Source organism: Xiphophorus maculatus, chromosome 18, assembly GCF_002775205.1.
Source record: "Xiphophorus maculatus strain JP 163 A chromosome 18, X_maculatus-5.0-male, whole genome shotgun sequence".
Classification (NCBI taxonomy): Eukaryota; Metazoa; Chordata; class Actinopteri; order Cyprinodontiformes; family Poeciliidae; genus Xiphophorus; species Xiphophorus maculatus.
In genome coordinates, this window is record NC_036460.1 from 26,439,479 (window position 1) to 26,464,594 (window position 25,116).

At 39.3% G+C, this 25,116-nt stretch overlaps 1 protein-coding gene across 3 annotated transcripts in view; it reads right to left on the reverse strand.

Moving 5' to 3' along the window:
- The window catches only part of LOC102233868 (cell adhesion molecule 1-like), a 277,256-nt gene that overhangs the window by 36,332 nt on the left and 215,808 nt on the right, over window positions 1–25,116 (reverse strand). For all 3 annotated transcript variants that reach the window (XM_023351441.1, XM_023351439.1, XM_023351440.1), the window contains 3 exons: window positions 18,681–18,833; window positions 13,719–13,856; window positions 5,681–5,842 (listed from right to left, as the gene is read on the reverse strand). In XM_023351441.1, the coding sequence (XP_023207209.1) occupies window positions 5,681–5,842; window positions 13,719–13,856; window positions 18,681–18,833 (453 nt within the window). The remainder of the gene's footprint in view (window positions 1–5,680; window positions 5,843–13,718; window positions 13,857–18,680; window positions 18,834–25,116) is intronic.

The following is a 25,116-nucleotide window of genomic DNA, read 5'->3' on the forward strand; positions in this document are numbered from 1 at the left end:
ACAGACAATGATAAAATTATTGCTCTATGTTCTCATTACACATCCAATCAGTTTGCCCTACCTTACAGCAAAATGTGTGTGTGTTTTTCCCCCCCCTGGCTCTCTTATCTCTAGACGCAAAAGATTACTAAAATGTCAAGCGGTTACAGTCAACCTTTCTCTTTTTCCTTAAAAGGTCAGACAAAACAGTTATCTACCTTTAAAAAAAAAAAAAATTAATATTCGACAGAGACTACAAAAGACTAGCCTAACCTTTCTTTGATGCTTAACAGTGGTAGGCAGCTTGTATTACCTCTTTAATCAATGAGTCAGACAAAAACGTAAAAATCATCGAAAAGCAATTTTGTTTTTACCGGAAATTAATGTATGCTATTAGACAAGGCAGCAGCTTACATAAAAACTGATTTTTTATTATATTCCAAAGATTTAATTAAAGCTATGATTTAATGGTAAGAGCATATGCTGAGCTTTTAAGGGCACATTATGAGTATTAAGAAGGAACTGCACTTTATGCTTAAATTTAGACATTACAATGGAGCTCAGCTTTTTACACTAGGGACAGGCAAGATTATGAAAAAAAGGTTGTCATAACAATTTGTGGTACTTCCTGTGATTACTGGAGGTAATCACAAAAAACAACTTTTAAAACAATGAGCTTTTTACAAATACATCTGTGAGAAAAAAAAATCCTCAATGCATATAATACAGGAAGTGGTGAACAGCAAACAAATTATCCAATAAAGTCATATTTCTAAATATTTGTTGATAACCTCTGAAATGTTACAGTCGAAGTAGTAACAACCAATCAAACTTTCAGGTTTTGGAGTTTAAGAGCATCACCAGTCTGTTGTCATGACGATGAACCACAAATCATACAATTATCATATATCCTTAATGTATATCAACCACAAATTCATTTGTCTAACTATCCTAACAAGGTAAGGCACGTGTCTTATTGGATTTTTTTGAAACATTCTTCCAACACATTTGTGAGGTCAGACACTAATGTTGGACGAGAAGGTCTCTCCTCTACTTGATTTCTATGGTGTTCAATCGGGTTGAGAGCAGAACAGTCAAGTCGATCCACACCAATCTTGCTCATAAATGTCCTTGAATGCTCAATAAAATCTCCCTTCCTGAACCTCTCTAGGCAGGTCTGTAGCCACTCTCTACAAAAAGTCGATTACCTCTCTGCAACTGAGGATGCCCTGATCCAACTGCATGACCTCGTGTGGCTCACCACTTCGTTGCCGTCATTCCCAATTGCTTCCACTTAGTTAAAGTAGCAACAACAGTCGAGTAACCGTGGGATATGTTGTAGCCAGAAGGTTTCCACCCTGGATTAATTGCCCAGGATGCATCTCATCACTATGCTGGAATGTCCTCAGTTAACCTTTTCTAGGAGCTACATTTTACCGACATGTGGCATGGAAATGTTTGAAATAGCTGAATTCAATAATATGGACCGATGACCAAGTACACTGCTCAAAAAAATAAAGGGAACACTTAAACAACACAATATAACTCCAAGTAAATCAAACTTCTGTGAAATCAAACTGTCCACTTAGGAAGCAACACTGATTGACAATCAATTTCACCTGCTGTTGTGCAAATGGAATAGACAACAGGTGGAAATTATTGGCAATTAGCAAGACACACTCAATAAAGGAGTGGTTCTGCAGTTGGGACCACAGACCACTTCTCAGTACCTATGCTGTCTGGCTGATGTTTTGGTCAGTTTTGAATGCTGGTGGTGCTTTCACACTTGTGGTAGCATGAGACGGACTCCACAACCCACACAAGTGGCTCAGGTAGTGCAGCTCATCCAGGATGGCACATCAATGCGAGCTGTGGCAAGAAGGTTTGCTGTGTCTGTCGGCGTAGTGTCCAGAGGCTGGAGGCGCTACCAGGAGACAGGCCAGTACACCAGGAGACGTGGAGGAGGCTGTAGGAGGGCAACAACCCAGCAGCAGGACCGCTACCTCCGCCTTTGTGCAAGAAGGAACAGGAGGAGCACTGCCAGAGCCCTGCAAAATGACCTCCAGCAGACCACAAATGTGCATGTGTCTGCACAAACGGTTAGAAACCGACTCCATGAGGATGGTATGAGGGCCCGACGTCCACAGATGGGGGTTGTGCTCACAGCCCAACACCGTGCAGGACGCTTGGCATTTGCCAGAGAACACCAGGATTGGCAAATTCGCCACTGGCGCCTTGTGCTCTTCACAGATGAAAGCAGGTTCACACTGAGCACATGTGACAGACGTGACAGAGTCTGGAGACGCCGTGGAGAGCGGTCTGCTGCCTGCAACATCCTTCAACATGACCGGTTTGGCAGTGGGTCAGTAATGGTGTGGGGTGGCATTTCTTTGGAGGGCCGCACAGCCCTCCATGTGCTCACCAGAGGTAGCCTGACTGCCATTAGGTACCGAGATGAGATCCTCAGACCCCTTGTGAGACCATATGCTGGTGCGGTTGGCCCTGGGATCCTCCTAATGCAGGACAATGCTAGACCTCATGTGGCTGGAGTGTGTCAGCAGTTCCTGCAAGATGAAGGCATTGAAGCTATGGACTGGCCAGCCCGTTCCCCAGACCTGAATCCGATTGAGCACATCTGGGACATCATGTCTCGCTCCATCCACCAACGTCACGTTGCACCACAGACTGTCCAGGAGTTGGCGGATGCTTTAGTCCAGGTCTGGGAGGAGATCCCTCAGGAGACCATCCGCCACCTCATCAGGAGCATGCCCAGGCGTTGTAGGGAGGTCATACAGGCACGTGGAGGCCACACACAATACTGAGCCTCATTTTGACTTGTTTTAAGGACATTACATTAAAGTTGGATCAGCGTGTAGTGTTATTTCACTTTAATTTTGTGTGTGGCTCCAAATGTAGGCCTCCATTGGTTAATAAATTTGATTTCCATTGATGATTTTTGTGTGATTTTGTTGTCAGCACATTCAACTTTGTACAGAACAAAGTATTCAATGAGAATATTTCTTTCATTCAGATCTAGGATGTGTTATTTGAGTGTTCCCTTTATTCTTTTGAGCAGTGTACTTTTGGAGAAATAGTGTACGTCAAATATGTATCAAATACACAATGTGATCAAATATTTGCTTACGACACGTCAAAGATTTCGATAAATAAAAATGTATTTGTTCCGATCTTTTCATTCTGTCCAAGCTGTTATTGATGTTTGGAACAAGTTTTGAATTCATTATTTGGGTGTTGGGCTATTGCCATTTAATGAATCCACTGTCTACATATTGAAAATGCTTTATTTTGGTCTATGCATTACCTCACTCGTTAAAAGTCATGGGTTCTTTTTCGTATCATCGACGAGTCGGCAGACAAAGCACTTAGTAGATCTCTGTAGTTTTTGCTTTTTCTTCCTCAGACTGAGCATTAAGACTTCAGATAATTTTATTTACCAGAACCATAATGCAGAGGGTGACCATTCAATCTGAACTGATTATTTTCTATTTGAAAAACCTTCTGTATGCAGGCTGACACAAGTTAGACCAATTCTGCCTTTTTACAACGTATTTGATTGGTCTGCGGTAAAAAGATTAGTCCATAATTAACATGTTAAAGATTTGCATACATTAACGGAGTCACAGCTTCAGTCTATCATGTTTTGGTGACAATAATGTAGAGTTACTGTTGTGGCCTAAAAATAGAAAAGCTATACTGTATAGCTGTTTCTTGCTTGTTTGTCAAAGACAAAAATGATTATAAATCATAATTATTCTGCGCAGTTTTGCTTAAAAGTTTACATGCAATGTACAGGAAGCCCTGAATTTATAGTTGATTTTCACCAAACATAATATCATACACTGACAAAAAAAAATTTTACACTTCAAAGCAAATTTATGTTGCCATTAATAATTCTGAATTCTCGGCAGAAATTAAAGAATACACTAAAAAATATTACGTTTTCTGGTAAAGACTCTGTTTTTCAACATAGTTCACAAAATCTTCAGCGAGGTTGAGGCCATTGTTTATGGAGGACGAATCAATAAGCTTAACGTTGGACTGCTTAGTCCGTTCAAAATCAATTCTTACGTGTATTTGGGATCATTCTACCTGAAATGTCTCTCCTCAAAATGGTTGACGTTGCATTAAACCTTAAGCAAAACAAACCAGCTAAGTCTATGAATTCTTTGACGAAGAATAGTAAATTACCCAAAATTATGTAATAATACTTTAATAATCAAGCGCAAAGACTGACCTACTGGGAAAACCGTCACAAAACATATACTAAATGCAGAAATAAAAAGAACTAGGCGCACATGAGAAAGCTTAACAAGTTTAGGGTACAGATGTAAGTGAGTGGATTTTCAAAGTAGAATTAAAAACTGTCATTGAAAGAGCTAATTAGGTCAGGAAAACATCATCCAGTAAGACAAAAACAAAACTGTGACAAGTACAGAGCCTTGTGGTACACCCCAGAGGAGACTGACCATCTGAGGGACTTTAAACCAAATATTGAAAAGGTTGCATCTATATACATGTAGACAGATTTTAGAATCTACAATACTTTATTCTGGCCCCAAAAAAGTATTTTGTGGATTCAAAATGACAAAAAACAAATTAAATTTAAAATAAAAAAAATTAAAAATTTTTAATTCTGTGAAAAAAATCCAAATTTATTTTCAATTAGTAAAAAAATTTTTTTCGGGGCTAAAATTCTTTTATGGGGCCGAAATATTTTTGGGGGGCCAGAATAAAGTAATACTGTAACTTGCTGTGAGTTCATGGTTTTGTTCTTTGAGCAAAGTGATGTTCATGCACGGCTCATTTTGTGCACCAGCAAAAAAACATATACATATGTCTTGAATTTGGAAAAAGTTTTCATTTTATTTATCACTAAAGAAGGGTTCGGTGAATGCGAATATGAAACTGATGGATTCGGTACCTCATAAAAGGTTAAGAACCACTGTTGTAGATGTATACTTTATTTTCTCCATAAGGGGAATTTGTCTTGGACATAGTCCCCCTTATGGGGACAATAAAGTATACAACTGTCATATTTACGTATTTGAATACATTTTAATGAAATAAGATCAGTATTAAATGCAAACTTGGCAACCCAGTTGGTATTATTGTGCAAATTAATTAAAGTAGTGTGCAGTCTGTTCATTAACCTGGAGAAAATAGGTTTGAATTAATCAATATTAAGTCTACACTGTAAAAAAAAAAAAAAAAAAAAACATCTGTAAATGCCGGCAGCTGTGGTTTACCGTATAAGTACGGTAAAATCCGTATTTATACGGTAAAATTCTGACAAACACAGCTGCTGGTATTTTACCGTAAATTAGAGATTTAAAAAAAAAAAATACAGTGAGTGTAGAGTCAGTAAAGACAAAGATTAAATGAACTATCTGAACACACATGAAGATATTTTTGGCACAAAATGACCCTATCTCAAATATCTCTGTGCTGCTTTTGTCGCTTTAGTTGTTAAACCTTTCTTTTGTTTCACAGTTTCTGTTTTCCAATACTTTTAGATTAAACCTTTAGAGCACAGAAACACCCAGGGCTTTGTCCATTACTGAATGCCAGCCCTCTAGAGTTCAAGCATAAGACCGTACTTGGCCTCAGTTTGGTTCTGGGCCTTTAAAAAGAAAAAGGAGAAGAAGAAGAAAAAAAAAACATGCATTTCTGGGTCACTTACAGAGCACTTCCAAGTGTCTTTGAGCCAGAAGGTCCTTTACAGCTGGATGGTCAACGATGCAGTCCACCGGCACTCCATCATCCTCCTTGGTGACAGAAAACCTCACCCGACTGGTGACGGTAAACATCCTGTCATACGTCTCCTCCACTGTTGTCGTTTCAGCTGGAAAAAGCCGCCGCACACAGAAGAGGAAATAAAAGTGACTGGCCGAAAAAAAAAAAAAGTTCAAAATCAAATCTCCAATCCCCCCAGCAGCAGCAGCGGAAGCAGCAGCTGGTAATGGGCAAATAGTCATAGCTATTAAGAGCATATTACCTGTCAAAGTGAAGTACTTTAAGTTGGCATTTACATTTAATTTATGATTCGGTCGCCCGAACGAGACTTCTGAGGATTCAAACGAGCCCCGAGGCCTTCGATTCTGACGCGGGAGCGGCCGGGTCATATCGGGTCCGATAATGAACGCTGGAGGCTGCAGCATTGTTGGGGCTAGCCCCGCAGTAATCTGCTGCCCACTAGGCCCGAGGCTGTCAGAGGGGCATTCATTTAGAGAGCATTACAACGCCAGAGGGGCATCGCATTAGCCGCGGTGCTGAGTGTGATGGTTTACCCACACTTAATGAAGTGAGGAAATAATTACAGCCCGACGTTGACCCCGCAGCACACTTCCATTTCAGCCTCGTCACGGGGGAGAGCCCGGCCGGGACCTTCGGAGGGCGAGAGGGGTTGGGGGGAAATAAAAACCCCGTCTTGTTCCACAGCCGATGATCGCCAACACACACATATGTGGCCCCTTTGACGGATATTAACCCCCACGTAACATACATCCGGACCCGTGAAGGAACCTGCCCGGCATAAAATTTAAAGCGCCGGGATCAGCAAGAGGCCACCGCGCTCGTAGGCATTAAATTTGATGACTCTGCCGACTGCAGGCGAGAGAACACGCCGTTTGGAAAGCACACTTGGCGGAGTAATAACTGTAAACAAATCTCTTATGTCTCCAAAAAAATTTTTTTTAAAAATGAACAAAGGCATTACAGAATCATGAAGCACATACTCTACCGCAGTGATAAACTGTTCATGTTATTTCATGTTTTATTGCTCTGGTTGTTAAACGTAGCAGTCTGAATGGGAGCATTACTTAAGAAAACTACTTTGACCAGGCTGCAATCAGCGCAGCTAATAACACTGAGTGAGAACACACACAGAACGCTGCTGTCTTAAAGCACAGTCTCACATTTTACCACCCGTTTCTCACATCTGGTCAGTTTTTTATTTTATTTTACAGCGATTGAATCTGATACGACAGCAGAAAGTAACTACTGATTATTATTCTTACATTCGAGTTTTAATACACATACCTGGCAGACAGAGGCAGTATTATGTAAAATCAACTTATTTTGAGCTTTTCATCATCTTATAATGTTATTCTCTCATCAAAAACATACCAGTGTTGCCTCGATTCTTTCATGCATGTTTGAGAAATCCTTGAATCTCCCGTGGCAACCATGCAGCTGTGCAAAACGCCCGGGTGGGCCTAGCCCCGCCTTTGAGGAGGAAGCACCTCGTGGGAGCTGCAGTTTCCAAGCTCTGAGCTTCCGCCTCACTCAGCTCCTTCAGACTAGCCAGAAGCAATTAGCAAACACCTGGTGGAACTGTGCTTGCTATCTGCTGAGCTCATTATACAAGCTCCTTCTCAGTGAAACACTGGTAGAGGGTTAAATAAAGGAGCCATGTTGTGATGACTTTCTGAAGGCGGAGATTCAGAAAAAGCAGGAGTTTCTTAAAGAGACAGAGGCCCAATTTCAAGGTGCTAAATTACAAGTCAAATTTCCTTTTAAGTCATATTTGATATATACAACATTTTTATAGCAACTGGAGGTAACATAGTTAGTTGATTGTGCTAAAAGGCTGGAAAATACATAGTACTCCCCCTTTAAATAAATCCAGCCCAACCAACTGCCTTTAGATGTCATTTATCTAGTAAAGAGAAGAAAAACTGTGCACTCCACCAATCTAGATTTAACAGGCGAGTGGGAAGTAGAAAGTTATTGGAGAAAGTCCTATGAAGTGCAGCTTACAGCTTAGCGCTGGCTAGATAGAGGTCACAGCAAACACGTGGAAAAGTGTTTTCTGATCAGATGCAAACAAAATGGAAATTTGTGGCTTACATGCAAACAGATCAAAGCCGATCGGAAGCTAGATGGGGATAAATGCAGGGCAATGCTGGAAGAAAAACCCATTAGATGCTGCAAAAGACAACGACCTAAACAGTGACACCCCCACCAAAAGACTTGCAGCTGCTGTAACGACAAACGCTGGTTCCACAAACTACGGGGTGCTGTTTTTCCTTCTTCTCCTGATTCTTTTTCGACCATGGCAATTGCAAAGAGGGAAAACTTCGGAAGTCCCCAATCCTCAAGCCAGTCATCTTCTATCAATTAACGGCATCGCCCCGAACCCCGAACGAAGGAGAAGCGGCGCGGATCGGGTCAGAGAAGGACTCAGATCTGAATGCAGAGGGAGAGTTTGGAGTTGCAGCAGAGATGTCAAATCAAACGCTCTCGTGAGCATCGAGCACTGATCAATCCCAGAGCAATCAAGCATGGCCGTCTTCTCAGGGTGACATTTTCTTTCACTCAAGACTCTAACCCGAGTCGTCTGGCTGCCAACGAGCTGCCGGGGCCCCGTCCGTGATCGAGCTGTCTGGAGACGACTGAGACAAGCGCGACTCCAGCGCCGGTAAAGCCGCCGAAAATAAATACAATACCAGAATTAAACTCGCCACACCCACCGAGAGGAAATGAGGGATTATGAGTCGCATCAGTAGAGCCGGAGTTTTAAAGGAAGGTTGTAAAGTGAACTAATGCTAAACTTGAGAAAACTGGCTCTAGTAGAGACAAAAGACCCACAGAGGTCAAACAGCATATTTTAAGAGCATAAGTATAATACAATAAGGTGCACACTTTATAAATATTAGATGTGAAAGAACATGTTGGAGGAATAAATACTTTCCAGCAGCACTGCAAAAACATAAAATCTATTTTTGGTGCAGTTTCTTGTGTAAATATCTTAGTACACTTGAAAAAGACAAAACAAACTTACAAATAACTTTTCAGAAAGATACAGGAGCTTGTTAAAAGCCAGTAATTCCTTAATATTGACAAACAAAAGAACCAATTCCATTGGCAGATTATTTCACATGTAACATGGGCAAAATGTCTTGTTATTATTCAATGGATCAAGTACATTTTTATTAACTATTGACTTGAAACAAGCTCCCACGTCTCGCTGAAAAGTTCCCCGTCAGTTAGTTTTGTCTTATTTCAAGTGTAGTAAGTAGTTTGAAGTAGAAAATAGGCAAAAAAAAAAAATACTTGGTAGGATTTTGTGTTTTTGCAGTAAGATCAACAATGCAATCAGCATAGTGAAAAGAGACATAAAAGAGAACGGGAGATCCAATCAGAAGAATGAAAATGTGAAAACAGCTTCAGGTTACGACGGTAAAACAAGCAACACAAATGAGAACAGTATGGGTGCATCTCAACAAATTGGATGGATTATTTTTAAAGTTAATTTCAGTAATTTGACTCAAAACATAGGCAATCAAACTCAGTTGCAGCACTTTTGCTTTACTAAATCAAATCAAGCATTTGCATTTTACCTAAATTAGGATAAACAAAATTGTTTCACAATTTTGATCAGCACTGTTCATTTTTAAGAGCTTATTTTCATGTCTTTGGTGCTGGGTGAGGTTGCCGGATTCAAACATTTTTTGGGTATTCTTCCACAAGATTCCCACAATACGTTTTGTAAGAATTCGTCCCATTCCTCTTGTAACTCAGTCAGGTTTTGTAATGGCAACTCCTACATACCGATAGATGATAAAGCCAAAGGCTGTGAATGAAACTAACAACAGTTTTAAAAAAAACGACCTGGGCTTTGACAAATTGCTTAAACGGTTAACAGTGTTGGTGAACTTTTGTCTTTATTTATTCTTCCTCCAAAATTCCTATTATTCTGGAATCATTTATTTGTAATTCTACAACAGATAAAGTGTAATTTAGTATCAGTTAAACAACAACAAAAAAAGGTTTTGTCTTTTCATGTCAACTTGAAACCACTTCTACCTAAAAAGTACCTAAATATTGCAGCAATATCAAAATAATATTAATAATACTATGGTTCAAATGGGAAAAAAAGAGGATGAGACATCACTCCAATGAGGTACACCATAAGCAATGGAGATGTTTCATATGAATGATGCAACATTAAGCGCCACAAAACACACAACATTTTTATGTCAAAAACTAATAATAATTTGATTATGTGCCAACATCTATACCAGGATAAGAAAAAATTTGACAAAAGCTCAGCAAGGCTGCAAGATGTTCTCAGGTTAACATTCAGTGACTGATTGGATCCCAGAGAGGTCTTCCTCAGTAAGTTTAAATGTCAGCAAGCTCATTTAAGACGAGGGGGGCGGGTCAACCTGAGGTTTGGTGTATTTATTCCAAAATGTGATTCCACAAGGTCAAATACGAAACCACACTCCAATCCTTTGAATTAAAAATGAGTCAGAAAATTTTTAATCAAGGTTCTTTCTCTTTTCTTTCTTTCTTTCCTTTTGATAACTTGAGGATTTTTACTGAATACTAATTGTCGAGTTAGCTGAAACTCTTTTACGGCTCAATCTGAAATTGCAGGTATTTTAAGCTTTAGTTCGATTTTCTTTTTTTTTTTTACACACAGTTTCTTGAATACCGTTACCCTTGATCACAAGGACAAGAAACAATTAAACGCCGCTGTCTAAGCCCATTTCTTCCCACCTTTAACAATAGCAGCATCAGATAAATGGTTTAGTCTTAATATGAAGGATATGAATACAAACATGATTCATAAAACTGGCAAGCAGCACAAAAGTTAGATGGACGGTTCATTACTTTAATTTTTTTTAAAATCACTGTCAGTAAAAGCAATATTGATTTGTAAAAGAATAATTAACAATGTAGTAAACATAGTGTTCTCTATTTAAAGCAGAACTGTCAAAGACGGATATCTTCCGGAAAAAGAGCAGAAAATTTAACCGAAAAACATCTAAAGATGAAATAAATGATGAAAGAGAAGAAACTCTGAACTACAAGTGCAAACGTCAGCACACGCATCACTAATCATTATTTATTCACAAGAACATATGCCCCTACATCAATCTTACAACTCAGGTTGCAGGAGCAAATAAAACACCATAACAGCTGGACAACGGCCAATCAGAGGGAAGAGCCAACTCTTCACTGTTTCTGATTGGTTTAGACCACAATATGGGCCTAATGAGTGTCTCTTGTAGAAGCACAGGAAGATGGAGTTGGGGTACGACTTCACCATTTTGCGAGGTGTACTATTGAGAAATTGAAACCAAATTGATCTGACTACTGAGTATACTGAAAAGTACATACACGTACTTTTTAAGAACTTTTTGTGTGATCCTTTATATTTGGTGCTGCTGCTACACCTGAATTTCCCCTTTGCGGGTCAATAAAGCCTGTTTCTATTCTTATTCTGTTTCATTTATCTTTTCAATTATTTAGTTGAAGGCCAACGATGTTCTGAATAATCATAGTGAGGAACAGATGATGCCGCTTATGCAGCTGCTTTGCTGCAAGTGTTTTATGTCATAAACAAATGTCACTCAATCAGTGCCAGAAACTGTTGTTCACGATGAAACAAATGAAACACAAAAGTTAAATAATTAAATATGTAAACCCAGCTGATTTCATTATTACAGTCCTTTCTTATCATATTTATTTTGCCATTATTTTATCATATTTTATATTTATTATGCCAAGAAACGTGAGAGAGAAATGCAGTAGTAATATGCAAATGCATCTCCATTGGTAAAATTTACATAAAACAAATATTCACAAAAGAGTGACATATTTGAAGTATTTGTTTTACTTTAGATATGTACATTTTGATGATTGCAGCTAAAGAAAAACAATCCAAAATGTACGTTCTATGAAAATTTAAAATATCAAGCAGGACCAATAAGAAAGAACATTAATGCAGAAATGCCAACAAGTGAATAAATACGTCCATATATTTAATTACGGCGGTAATTCAATAACTCAAATTTGGCTACCACTACTTGTGGAGAATGTCTGTAGGACCCTGCTATAAACTATAACATGGTCATGACGCAAGATTTCTTTTTTAAAAATAATGTTATGCAATGTTCTAAAATTTTTTGACTAGCATGATTTTGGGTTTTCTAGTAGGAAATAGTCCCTAAACAGAAAAAAATGGTTCAAATATATCCCTCTGTATAAACACTTTTAAAGTAGAAGTTTGATTATAGTCTAACTGAGTGGGATACATCAAAAAAGTAAACCTATTTCAGTTCAGTTTCAGCAATTTATTTCTTTGCTAGCATTAAATCTGCCCTGTTAGCTAGTGCCTACAGTTTGCCAGGCCCTATAAAGCATCACTCTAATTATTTTTTTAATTAAATTTTGATTATATTCTACCTGAATGGGATACATCAGATTTTAAAAAAATATATAAAATCAGCCTATTCGAGGTCAGTTTGTTTCTTTGCTAGAATTAAATCTACCCTGCTAGCTAGCAGCTACAGTCAGCCAGGGCCTATAAAGCCTGCAGCAAGTGTGTCAAGTAATCAGAGTACGTGCGGGGACTAATTAATTGCTTAGCACGTCCTTAACAACAAGACATTTGTGATTTGTGATTGTTATGCAATGTTTTACATTTTTGTAACTAGCATAGTTTTAGGTTTCCAGTATAATCACCAAACTAGACCAGAAAAAATACTTTAAATACATCACTCTGTGTAAGTATTTTTTAAATTAAATTTTGCTTATATTCTAACTGAAAGGGATACATCACATTTAAAAAAAAAAATCAGCTTATTCGAGGTCAATTTGGCCAATTTTATTTCTTTGCTAGCATTAAAGCTACCTTGCTAGCTAGCAGCTCCAGTCAGCCAGGGCCTATAAGGCCTGCACCAAGTCTGCTGTCAGTGTACGTGTACGTGTGGGGACTAATGAATTGTTTAGCACGTCAGTAATAACAAGTGATTTGTGTTTCCTGGGGTACAAGAGGACGTGACTTTGTGGCTAGCTTTATGTATCCACTGCCACTGTGGATTAGCCCTGCTCAGCATGTCAGTGGCATTTTGCTGATCTAACCATCCTGTTGTCTCGCCCTCCCCAACACAACCCTCTACAACTCATAAACAGAAATTGACTTTGACTCCTGTAGGGAACACTGGAGGCACAGATGGCATTTAGCTTCAGATTTGCTCTTGTCTAAATATTTCATCTCTCAACAAGCCCGATGTATCCTCTCCATTCTAATACATATGTAATTTGGCAACAAGCTCAGAGACACTCTCTCCGCGTCAGTACAATGTGACTAATATGGACCTCGCCGTTGCCGTACAATAAATTTATAATGAATAATTGATAACACCTAATCATAACTGAGAGGTAATAAGATTTTTTTTTCTTTTTTTCCCCTCCCGCCACTCTCGGATTTCATACCGCCTTTTTCTGCAGGCAACAGAAGGCGCCGAAATGAAGATAAAATGTGCAAATGAAGCTTGTTTACCCTGAGCGGCTGGTTGGAAGCCAATCGGAAAGACTTAAGAGTTGAATTCTTTTTTAAAACATATTCCACCAGCCAGTCGAGGTGTAGCGAAAATGTTTCCGGTAAATATTTAAGTAATTTTAAATCCAAACATTGATCTCTGAAATGAAAACTACAGTGCGAAAGTTACTTCGAGGCTGAGCTGAATTTGCGAGGAATGCAAAGCAGCAGCAACTTGAGCACGGCGCCTTCGATATGACAGACGGGATGATCTTCACGTGTACGTACGCCAGTCAACATCATCAGTACACAACACGTTTATAGAAAAACTCCTTTTCCCCACCCCCCTTCTTTTGTTCGCAAAGCAGGAGCCTCCAGAGAGGCCGAGCAGACAGGCCAGGAGGACGTGAAGCTGACCGAGGGAGGCTGTTATTCCACCAACCTGTCAGGTCGTCCTCCCCCTTCATCCATCTGATGGAGGCGGCCGGCTTGCTGCCGATGGATATGCAGGTGAGCTCCGTCTCGTTCCCCTCGCTGACCACGTCCTCTCGGCTCTCGATGATTGGGCTGCCTGGCGGGACTGACCACACAGCAGCACAAACGTTCAGACAGACGTGATCAGGCCAGCGCTTGTACACACATTTGTTTTTTGTTTTTTTTTTCTTTCTAGAACGGCAGGAAACGATTAATCGGATCAGTCGCAGCGAATCGATTGTTGAGATAATCGTCAACTAATTCAGCGTTTGATTAATCGTTAACCGGGGGGACACACACTTCAAGAACACAAAATCTTACAAAGTACTTTTGATCTAGTTTCTAGTGCAAATATCTCAGTGCACTTAAAATGAGACAAAACTAACTTACATGTACATTTTCAGCAAGATGTAGGAGCTTGTTTTAATAAAATATTTACTAAATAGTCATGAAAAACTAGTAGTTATACTGGCAGATTAGTTCACTTGTAACGTGCTGAAAATGTCTTGCTATGAGTGAAATTATCTGCCAGTGGAACAAGTACGTGTATTAAAATATTAAACAATTATTTACTTAAAACAGGTTCCTAAATCTTGCTGAATTTAGTTCAAGTGTACCAAGATATTTGCACTAGAAATTAGACAAAAACACTTTGTGAGATTTTGTGCTTTTGCAGTGCAGAGTAAAAGAAAAAGGTAATTTGCGGAAAAAACCCAACACATTCAGAGCAGTAATTTAATCAAAGCTGTAGAAGATACATTTGCATTTAATATGAAAACACCCTTATCTGTCACGTTTTACAAAAATCTCACAGTTTAGCTTCACCCGTTTCAAACTCCCTTAAGGAATACCACATTTTAGACAATAAAATGTTTGTTTTCTTATTCAAAAAGCGAATTGAATTGTTTATTATCATCTTTTAATGTATATCCAATATTGTGCAAAAATGGTAAAGGCGGTTAAATGAAAAGTCTGTAGAATTTACCAATGTTTTGATATGATTAATTGTCAGAATAATCAATCGATTAATCGATAACTAAATTTATTGTTAGTTATATTGTTTTATCTTACAATCATCAAACTTGCAAGCCTTCATTTTTACAAGCATTTTTGGTTTTTCTTTCTCAGTTGGTGCTATCTAGATGTTATTGAAGTTTAATTTTGAATCAATGCTTCAACAAACAAAGATTTAATTTTCACTGACATATAGGCCTCAATTTCCATACTTAGACTTCGACTTAGACTGACTTTATTGTCATTGTGCATGCACAGGGTGTATACAGAACGAAATTTCGTTGCATACGGCTCAGGACAATGTTTTGAGCTTCCAATGTTGTGAGGTTACTCCAGAATAAAATAAAATACAGTATAAAATATGAATATAAATCTAAATATAAAATATAAAGTGCAGGAATGACAGTAAAATATAAGTTATTTAGCTCTGTACATGTGCAAGGTATGAAGTGGAGACCAGATTTTGAGTGCAGTCCAGTTAAGAGTTCAGCAGTCTGATGGCAAGTGGGAAAAAGCTGTTTCGGAAGCTTTTTACTGTGACTGAAGTTTCCTAAGTTTTCCTAAGTCTTTTTTTGATGTTATTATTTTTCTAAAATATTGATATTAAAGGTCAAGAAAGAATTTGTGACAAATATTTAAACTGTGGCTAGATTTTAGCCAGACTTGTAAAAAAAAAGAAGAAGTTTTTAATGAAATTCCTGACACAATTACTTATTCAGACTGAATCCTTTGTATGTCTTTGTGAAACGACAGTATTAAGATGCAAAAACAAGGCTTTCCTGCACTTCACACTGCCAACAGTTGTGTGTGGGTGGCGAAGCAAGAAGATAAACACGATGTTGCCCTGAGGACACGGGTCACTGCGCCTGTCCAGAACAACTACAGTTTCTCCTGTACAAAAAAAAAAAGGAGGATAACATCTGTTGTAATTAATGCGATCAAGATCGATCGGTACAGCAATCAGAAAGTGCTTTTTTGGAATAACATTGGCTTTGTTGTAGTTTTTCTTTTTTTCCTCTTTTTGAGACAGGGTATATTGTCACCACTGCAACTGGAGTGTTTCTTTTGCAGGAATTACAATTCCTGAAATGCCATGGCGAGATCCTTTTTAACCTTCTGACTTTCACTGAAAGCCAGGCAAATTTCATGGGATTTTTTATTTTTTTTTATTTGAATATTTTGCCTGAAATATGAAATGTGTTGCTGGAAAACTGAGAGAAAACTTCCAGAACCATCATTTGAGTTTTTTTTTTTTTTTTTTTGAACAGACATGATGCTTGCACTGAATATGTATGTTCATTCCTGTTAGACTTTTTAATAGAAAATATATATTTTTAAAAATGACTAGGAAATATTGGTTGAACTTGTTGAAATATGCATCTTTGTATGGCACGGGTGTCAAACTCCAGTCCTCGAGGGCCACTGTCCTGCAACTTTTAGATGTGCCTCTGCTGCACCACACCTGAATAGAATAATTAGGTCATTAGCAAGGCTGGGAGAACTAGAACAAGGAGGAGGTAATTAAGACATTTCATTTCAGTGTTTTGTAGCTGTGGCACATCTAAAAACTGCAGGACTGCGGCCCTCGAAGACTGGAGTTTGACACCTGTGTTGTATGGTATAGTAATAAGCACGTATTGATGATCAGAAATTGGACTGACTTAGAGTCAGTAGTTTTTACATCTTAAAACCTGACCATCTTGAATAAGCAACAAAAGCAACTTAATACATAATATAGTATTTTTGAATGGAAATCAATTCAATTTTAGGTGAGGTGTTTCACCTCACACATGCAAAGCTATTACTTTTCTAAGATTAAAAAAAAAATAATCTTATTGCTGCCAAACGTTTTAATGACTATGGCTAGAGCTGGATTCCAAACCTTCTGCATGTTGAAGTGAGTAACGGTGGAGCCCTAAACTGGAAAGAAAAATAATAAAATTAGTTGCCTAAAAGCCAAGGGATACTAAATTCAAATAGTTGAGTACATTAAGTAGTGCACTCAATCACAATGGCCCCTATGCACACTCACTGCATGAGACACCAGTGTGGACATTTTAAATTTTACACCAGAAATGATCAGCTAGCAAGTAATCCACTAAGACAATAAAGTCTGATCAGAGGAATTCAAATGTGAACTCTTTGGGTGACATTGCACATAACATGTCTGGTCCTAAAAAACACCAAACCAAAAGTGAAGCTTGAAGGTGAAAATCACACGAGGGCTGTCGTATGGTAATGGTAAACTACTTCATTGTTTACAATGAAATAAGGGATAAATTGTGTTCTTGAACAAGTAAAACAAAAGTCCCAAACAAACCGCCAATGAAACTTTTTTATTGGTTTGAGATATTCAATTCAATTAAATTCAGAAATACTTTATTGATCCCAAAGGGAAAGTAAATGTTGTTTTAACTCGTATTACTAATTCAAGATTCTGTAGACAGACAGTAAAACTGCTGGAGTGGGTCAGTCATTTGCCTGACTGGATCCTTTTGAAAACCTAAGACAAAGAAATTTCAACATTTGAATGTCTATCAGAAGGAATAGGTCATGATTACACCTGAGTAATGCGTGACTATTTGCGGCCAACAAAAAAGGTTTTTCCACAAATTATTTAATGTGTTTTAAAGCTACTCCTAAGTTATTTCACCAGTACCTTCATATTTTAAACAGTAATATTAAAATAAAACATACATAGGTTCTGCTAAGCCATGTCTGTCAGATTAAAAGCACTTCTTGAAAATGATTCCTTTAAAGCATCATAAATGTTTAAACTTCCAAAACGTTGACATTGCTTGATACGTATTCCACCCGTTGTTGGATAAACTTTTTTGTTCCATTTAACTGGATGTCCTAATTATTTTTCCAAGACTGTAAGTCATCTCAAGATCCTCCATCTGGTGTTTCTTGACCTCTGGTGGAGTCAGGACGCCAACCTCGAGGTTCACAGGATCAGCCAACTTGCTTTTGCATACTTGACTGAAGATCGGGTCAGAGCTGGAAGACTGAGGCACAAACTAAAAATTTTGCACTCACACATTACGTTGTGCTAAAATGAGCCTCTTTTTGTACGTAGAACTCATGTTAAAACCAGTCCAATGTAGAACTGCGACACATCTGGAGGGCTATACAAACGTTGAAACAATAATACAATAAATCACATACAGTATTAATCATGTAGTAGTTTCTCTTATTAAGGCGTTGCCAAAAGATTTTAAGGCACAGTTAAACAGCCATGTGTAATTGCAACCTGTGTTCACTCGGATGTAAACACAGAATCAGGCCCAATTCCCGACCCCGCCTTGTATTAGTCATCACAGCTAACTTCATGAACTTCACATACTTGAAAGCAAAACGTCACTTGGGGGCCTAGGGGCTGGAGGCGGGAGAGGGGTGCTTATTTCAAGAACTCTTGAATGCAACCCCCTTGATTCAGAAAAGAAGAAGAAGAAAAAAAAGGGGGCTAGGTTTCAGTCGTACAACTGGAGTAATTACTTTTAAGTGCTTTTAATTCCTTTCAATCCCCCAGGATGTCTGCATGTATAATAAAGCTTAACTAAAGTAATTTCTCTCCAAAGCATCAAAGTGTGGCACAGCTGACTCTCAATGGGAAATCATTGGGAGCAGCCAAGTCAACATTCACCGGGATTCACAGAGTCAACACAGCTGCCAAACCAACGCGGTCTGAGCCATCAGTTTCAGCATCTGCTCCTTTTTCGTTATGCTGTTGAGCACCGCGAGAGCCTAATTGGCTGACATTTTGTTTCAGTTGCTTAAGATAACAAGATCAGAGATAACTATTATTTCATATTCACCGCTCACAATGGAGCGACTCATAACGAGAGTGTGGGTTTTTCTTCTTCTTTTTCCCTTTTTCTTCTTCTTCACACCCGCGTGTGTCCTCACACCTTACCCAGGACGGAGATGTCTGCGTAGGCTTCCTGAGGAGGATCTGTGTAGAGCTGGCACACGTAGCGTCCCTCGTCGGAGAGCGATACGTTGGACAGAGACACCCGGAGTTCGTTGTCAGAGAAATTCACCAGCTGGAACCGGCTGTCCTTGAGAGCTGTTGGGGATACAGAGTGCAGGGACACAAGTGTGAGATGCGCGGGGTGAGAAGAGAGAAAAGAGGGGGAAGGGGGAAGAAGAGAGGAAGGGATGAGGGGGATGAAGGATGACGAAGGAGACTATCAGGAAATCAGACAGAAGGAGGGAACTGTGGGGAGGAGGGAGGCAGAGTGCTGCCCTTTATGCGGGGCTTTCTCCTTAATTGAGTAAAAGAAAAGTGAGTTTCAGAACGATTTCTACGAGTTGATTTATAAAGTATCTTTCCAGTCCACGGAGCACTCGCAAAGAAAGGAAAGCTCGAGGAGTGTTCATGAAGAGTCCTAACAAGCTAAGAAAGTCTTAAAACGGGGCCGAGGCCGGTCACGGATGGCCGCGTCGGGCTCACACACAGTCCTCTGAAAGGAGAGAGGCATTCAAACATACATAATGAGTTAAATCACAGAGAGGAAGCACAGACGCCCAAAAGTCCAAATCAAAAGCACCCGGGAATCTCTGCACTAAAGGCCTCCGCGGATTGTTCCGGACTTCCTGTCTTTCGACGTCGTCATCAAACTGGGTTAGCCGACTTCGTCTCGCTCCGACTTCCTTATGCTCGCCACTTTTTTATTTTGGGTCAGCGCTCGTCCCCGAGAGCTCCTTTACATAAACAGCCTGGGCTGATTTGATTGGGGAGGCCTTTTGATGCCTTGACCTGCCTTCTTTATCAAGTCCTCTCTGGATGTGTCGAGCTAACGAACGCCACGCGGCCCCCGTTTGAAGCGCGGGGAGAGTTTATTATTCCCTTCAGGCTTCACACTTTGCATTATGATCATTACTTGAGGTCTCCGGGTGGCGTCGATATGAAACCTTATTCCCTCAATATTATCTTAAGGCTCTTTGGAAGCCTTAAAAGGGGGCTGCACTTTGAGAGGCAAGAGCATCTGCTGCAGAGGGAAACACTCCAGGTCTGAAATGATGAGTGCAGATTGCAGCATATGACTCTGTGACGTACAAGAGGTTGATTGCTTAGATGAGAGCGCCGATAGATACAGTTCCTGTGCATGCATTCATTAAGTGCATACGTGTGATGCTAACTGCTGGGTGCTAATGATTTATTTGTAAGTTTGATTTTCATTCAGTCTTTTTAAAATACAAAAACTGGATTCGGAGGTTTCTATGTATTGTGTGTTTTGTCCAATCCTCACAATCAGTCTACATACTAACCTCCAAAGTACTTCACTAGCAGTATTGTCTTATTGTTTGTAGGTTCGGCAAATTATGAAACAGCATCCTGAAGTCTCCCAGAAAATGAGGAGACTTCAGGATTTGAAAAGGACGACAAATTGAAGGTATGAACGTACCAGTAGGTGGCGCTAATATGCAATATTCTCCGGTTTGCCCCACAAAATGAATAAGAGGCAATTTAAAAAAAAAAAAAAAGATACGGTTAGCTCACAAAAAAAACATGATTTGTCTGATTTGTTATACCCATATTTGAGGTTGAGAAGTGGTTTGTAGCTTTTGCAAAGAATAGCATTGGTGGCTGTAATCTGAAAATGTTATTTTTATTTGAACAAACAATATAATTTAGCTTAGGCAGGAGAATGTTGGATTTTTTTCTGTCTGGAATATATTTTATTTAGAAATGTCAATTTGTTAAAAGGGCAGAATTATGTTTATTCCAAGCGCAGTGCCATTTTATAGCACGATCAAGTAGCCATGCTACCTGCTGTTGTTGCAAAAATGCTGTGTATTATCAAACATGACTTTAAAGAGACACAGCACCTAGAAATTGGGTCTCTGTCTCTTTAAGAATCTGCTGCTCTTTGCGACACTCCCCCTTCAGGAAGTCATCACAACGATACTCATTGTGCCATTTACAACTGTTCCTAGGAGCAGTGGAGTGAGAAGTAGTTTATATGATGAGCTCAGGAGATGCATAGTTCCACTAGGTGTTTGCTAATTACTGCTGGCTAGTCTGGAGGAGCAGAGTAGGGGAGTCACAGAAGCAGAAGCTGCAGTTCCCAGGAGGAGCTTTGTGAGAGCAAGCATTTAGGCACCGCTGAATGGTTGCCATGGGAGATTCAAGGATTCCTCAAACGTGCACGAAAGAATGAAAGCATGTCTTCGGGTATGTTTCTGATAAGGGAATGTCCTTTTTGCATAATGTGCAAATTACTGCTCTTTTAAAGTCTTGTGGTTTACCTACAAGTTTCAAAACGGCGTTCTTGTCTTCATGTCGCAGTGCTTACCAAGTGAAACACACTGGTGTAGGTCACTGGAAGCAATTGCAACAAGTCTAAAGAAATACTTTAAAAGACCTTCAGAGGAATTAATCAAAAATATCTTTCAAAGTGAGATAAATACAATTGCTGTGCTTCCTAAGATCATCACAGGCCTTTACGTACTTCACCAGTGGTATCCAAGGTCAGCCCTCCAGATCCGGTCTACTGTAAGGGTAAATAAATGTGATATGGTAGTGAGAATTTGTTTGTTCACACAATAATATAGATTCAACACAATCAGAACTGCTGCATGTTTCCTGCTTTCTAAGTTGGTACTTAATTAAATCCGCTGTATGATCGGTTTTCTACCATAGCCTTCCACAAATTTTGCATGGACTCTTTTTAGCCAACACGTAGCCTGAATATAACAAAAAAAGAAATAATAAAAAACAGCCATAACCGTTTTCGAAATCGAGCCAACCTGCAGGGCTTTAAATGCTGAACATCACATTTGTTTGCGAAGTACCGTTTTTTAAATATTAAGCCCATGTAACACAAACCCGGAAACCTCCCGGAAGGGGGGGAAATGCGGCCAATAAGCAATCGCCTCGTGCCGCGTTGCCGTCCGCGCCGAGGTCCACCTTCACTGATAAAAGACTCATTTTTTCCATTCCGGATGACAACCGCTGCCGAATTACATGTCATTTTGGATATATCTGGAGGAATAAACGTCTCACCCTAACAAGGCGCGCTCGGCTCCGACCGACCCGTGACATAATTTATCTTTATTTGCTGCAGCAGGAATTTGTTTTAAAAAAAAAAGGAGGTCTCCTCTGCGACTGTAAAGCCAATACTCTGCTGTGGTTTGTGTCTTATTCCGAGGCGACTACTCGGCTTGTCAGCTCCCGGTGTGTCTCTGTGTCACTGCTGTTTGCCTTCTCGCGCACAAAGATCTGCCACTGTGTCAGGGCAGCCATGATGACAGGTAACAATGCCACCGGCTTGGAGGGTACAGAGCGGGGTGGGTTTGTGCAGAACTGGAGGTCCTTTAGGAGACGGGGTCCTAGAATAGCATTGTCGATGGGGGGGGGGGAGTTCGCCAGACCCCATTACGAGAAGTACAAATACGCAGCAGAAACCCAATAACACTTAATCCGCCTGTCGCAAAGTCTGACATATATTCACATCCAACGGTGGATAAACAACACAGTTTGTTTTTTTCTTCTTTCTTTTTTTTTTGTTATTGACCAAGGAGATGTATTGACTTTGGCAGAGAAAATGACATGTTTGCAGGCTCACATGGCGCCGCTCAATATAGAACAAAGAGGGAAAGGTTGTCCTAACCTCCTGGCAAGACTTCTGTAACTGTACAGACTCATCATTGATCAGCAGGCACGATGAGCCTCCTGATTATTGTTTCTTTTAATCTTTGCTGTCTGAGTAAATAGGAGCACAGCCCCCGATCTATACTTTCATAACACTCCTCTCTCTCTCTGCTCTCCCACGTTTATTTTTATTTTTTTTTGTGGGTGTTTTACACAAATGTGACAAAGACGTGCGCTCAGACTCCCCTGGCGAGGGAAACGAACGCACGTCTGGCTACCTGGGCTTGCGAAATAACAGCTGGGAGGCAATATAGATTAAGATGAACGGTGGCTCTCGTTCACCTTCAATCCTGGCTCGGATCCAAGGCGCTACGTGAAAAAAAAAAATGCAAGACAGAAAAAAATCTTGGTTTAAAGCATAAGTATCCCATATGTTCATACATAATCATAATGCCCAATATCCCTAATCTAAGAGAAAAAAACCGACAAGGATACGACAGTATTTCCATTACATAAGCGCTGTGAATTATCTCTTAATAATCTCGCAGCATTCGAAGCTTAATGACATGTGTAAAAGAGCCAGCGAGTCAAGGACAGATGGAATCATGTTTGCACACCAAATCCAAGCGAAACCCACAGCTGATCTTGTCGTCGTGTCTGACACCTTTGCTGTAGTAAAACCACAACAGCTCCTTCGGTACCAGGATGCACTGATGGTTGTACAGTAACCCACCTGTTCAGAAAGATGACTTTAATCAGTGGTAAATGGACCACTGCGCGGCATGTTCTGTCTGCATTCATCTGATGATTTTGATGACGGCATTTGACAAAATGTGATGCTTGTTGCTGGTTTCATTCTTGATTACTGTTGTGTTTTTATGGCAGAAATCCCTTAGGACTGCCTCGTTGCTGAAATGTACTTTTCAAATAAGCCTGACTTAATGTTCCTCTTGTGTAAAACAAACAGAAGTACTCAAAGGAGCACAAATAATACAGTTCACTTTGTTTATGGACAGTATTTAGGCTTATAAACTATGCTGTTTTTTTGCTTGTTTTTTTATTTTATTTTATACTTCGGTAAAGACTTTTGTAACTTATCTGTGTTCTGAAACGTCACCATCCACACCAGGTTTTCACACCTGGTAAAATGTTTGTTTAAAAAAAGTGGTAGCTTAAAAAAAGAAATCACAATTCACAATGAGCTAACTTATTATTGCCATGTAATAATCTCACACTGGAAATTTAGTAAAAGTTCAGTCTTTAATTTGAGTGCAAAAATCATTGAAAATTAAATTAATTAAATATAGTTTTGAATAAAAAAAATACTGGTAACCTACAACTACTGTCATGTCTGCCTCTGCCTTACCTTTCAATTGTTCTATCTTTGGTAAATAATCCCCCAGTGATGCTCTGTATTAAACTCTATATAACACACAATTTAAGCCCTTGCTAAGCCAGGCAGTCATGGGCAGAAGTCCATAGTCCAACGTATTTCAAATGTGTGTCACTGGATCAGTAGTTACACAGCTGCCACAGATGTCACAATAATACCATAATACACAATAATATTGCCTACTTGTGACGCAGACACTTTGCAATAATTAGGATCCACTTACCTCAGCATGCTGTATGCTTGAAAGTCGCCAAGTGTTATACTTTCTGATTAGCTCCAATAAATAATTAAGTGACAATTTAGCGTCTCTATTGGAATATTTAAAATTCATTTTCTGATGATCCTTAAACATGGAAATTGAATAAAACAAGACGCCTGCAAATCCTGAAAGACACGACAAGCTTTTATCTTCACAAAACTGTTCGATCTGTGTAATACCGTACATATTTTAATCCACCAATAAACGTGGCAAGATAGCAAACAGTGGGATGGTAGCTTTAAAAAAAAAAAAATCATGTACAATTTAAGTAGGACAGCTGTGTGATACAGAAAGAAACTCAAACCTTTCCTGTGTTCAGAGGCAGAGAAAAGAAAATAGAGTAATTGAAACTGTGACAAGTAGGGCTGAACAAGGACCCAAATTTGTCTCGTCTCGAGGCTTTTGCACATCATTTCAACAGAGGTCCCAATAATTGCAGAGAGTGCTGTGTGTGTGTGTGTGTGTGTTCTTTAATAGCGGTTAATTGCTTTTGTTATAAAGCATAATAGTTTAAAATACTTGTGACATTTTGTGTTGCCACATTTGGGAAAGTAGCAGCAGCTGACTCATTTTCTGTATGCCACCTAATACATTAAGACAAATCAGCTTGGTTATATTTAATTGTAGGTGATAAATGTTACTTTATGGGCGAGACGATATAAATTGCTGCATCCTCGTCCGACACCTCGTCCATGGTAATGAGTGATAACTGGTAACGATTTCCTGTTTAATTGCTGGTAATACAATTAAAATTTATCACACATGCAAAACAAAATTGAGACCTGACATTTTTAAGATATTTTGCAGCCAGAAAGCTAAAAAAAAAAAAAAAGTATTCACTTCTAATAATTAGCAACTGATATTCAAAGAAGAAAAGTACCCTAAAACATAATTTTCTACAATAAAATTGTCAAATGGTGTATATTACAGACAATATTACTTAGTGTGAAACAGCACTCTGAGACTTAAAAAATGACAAACAGTTTTGTTTGCAGGAATATTTCACATAAATGTGTGCCTGCTTTTTGGTAACACAGAAAAGGACAGAGTGACCACTCTTTCTTACCCCAAAGATCCGCCTTCACAGGAAAAGTAGATTA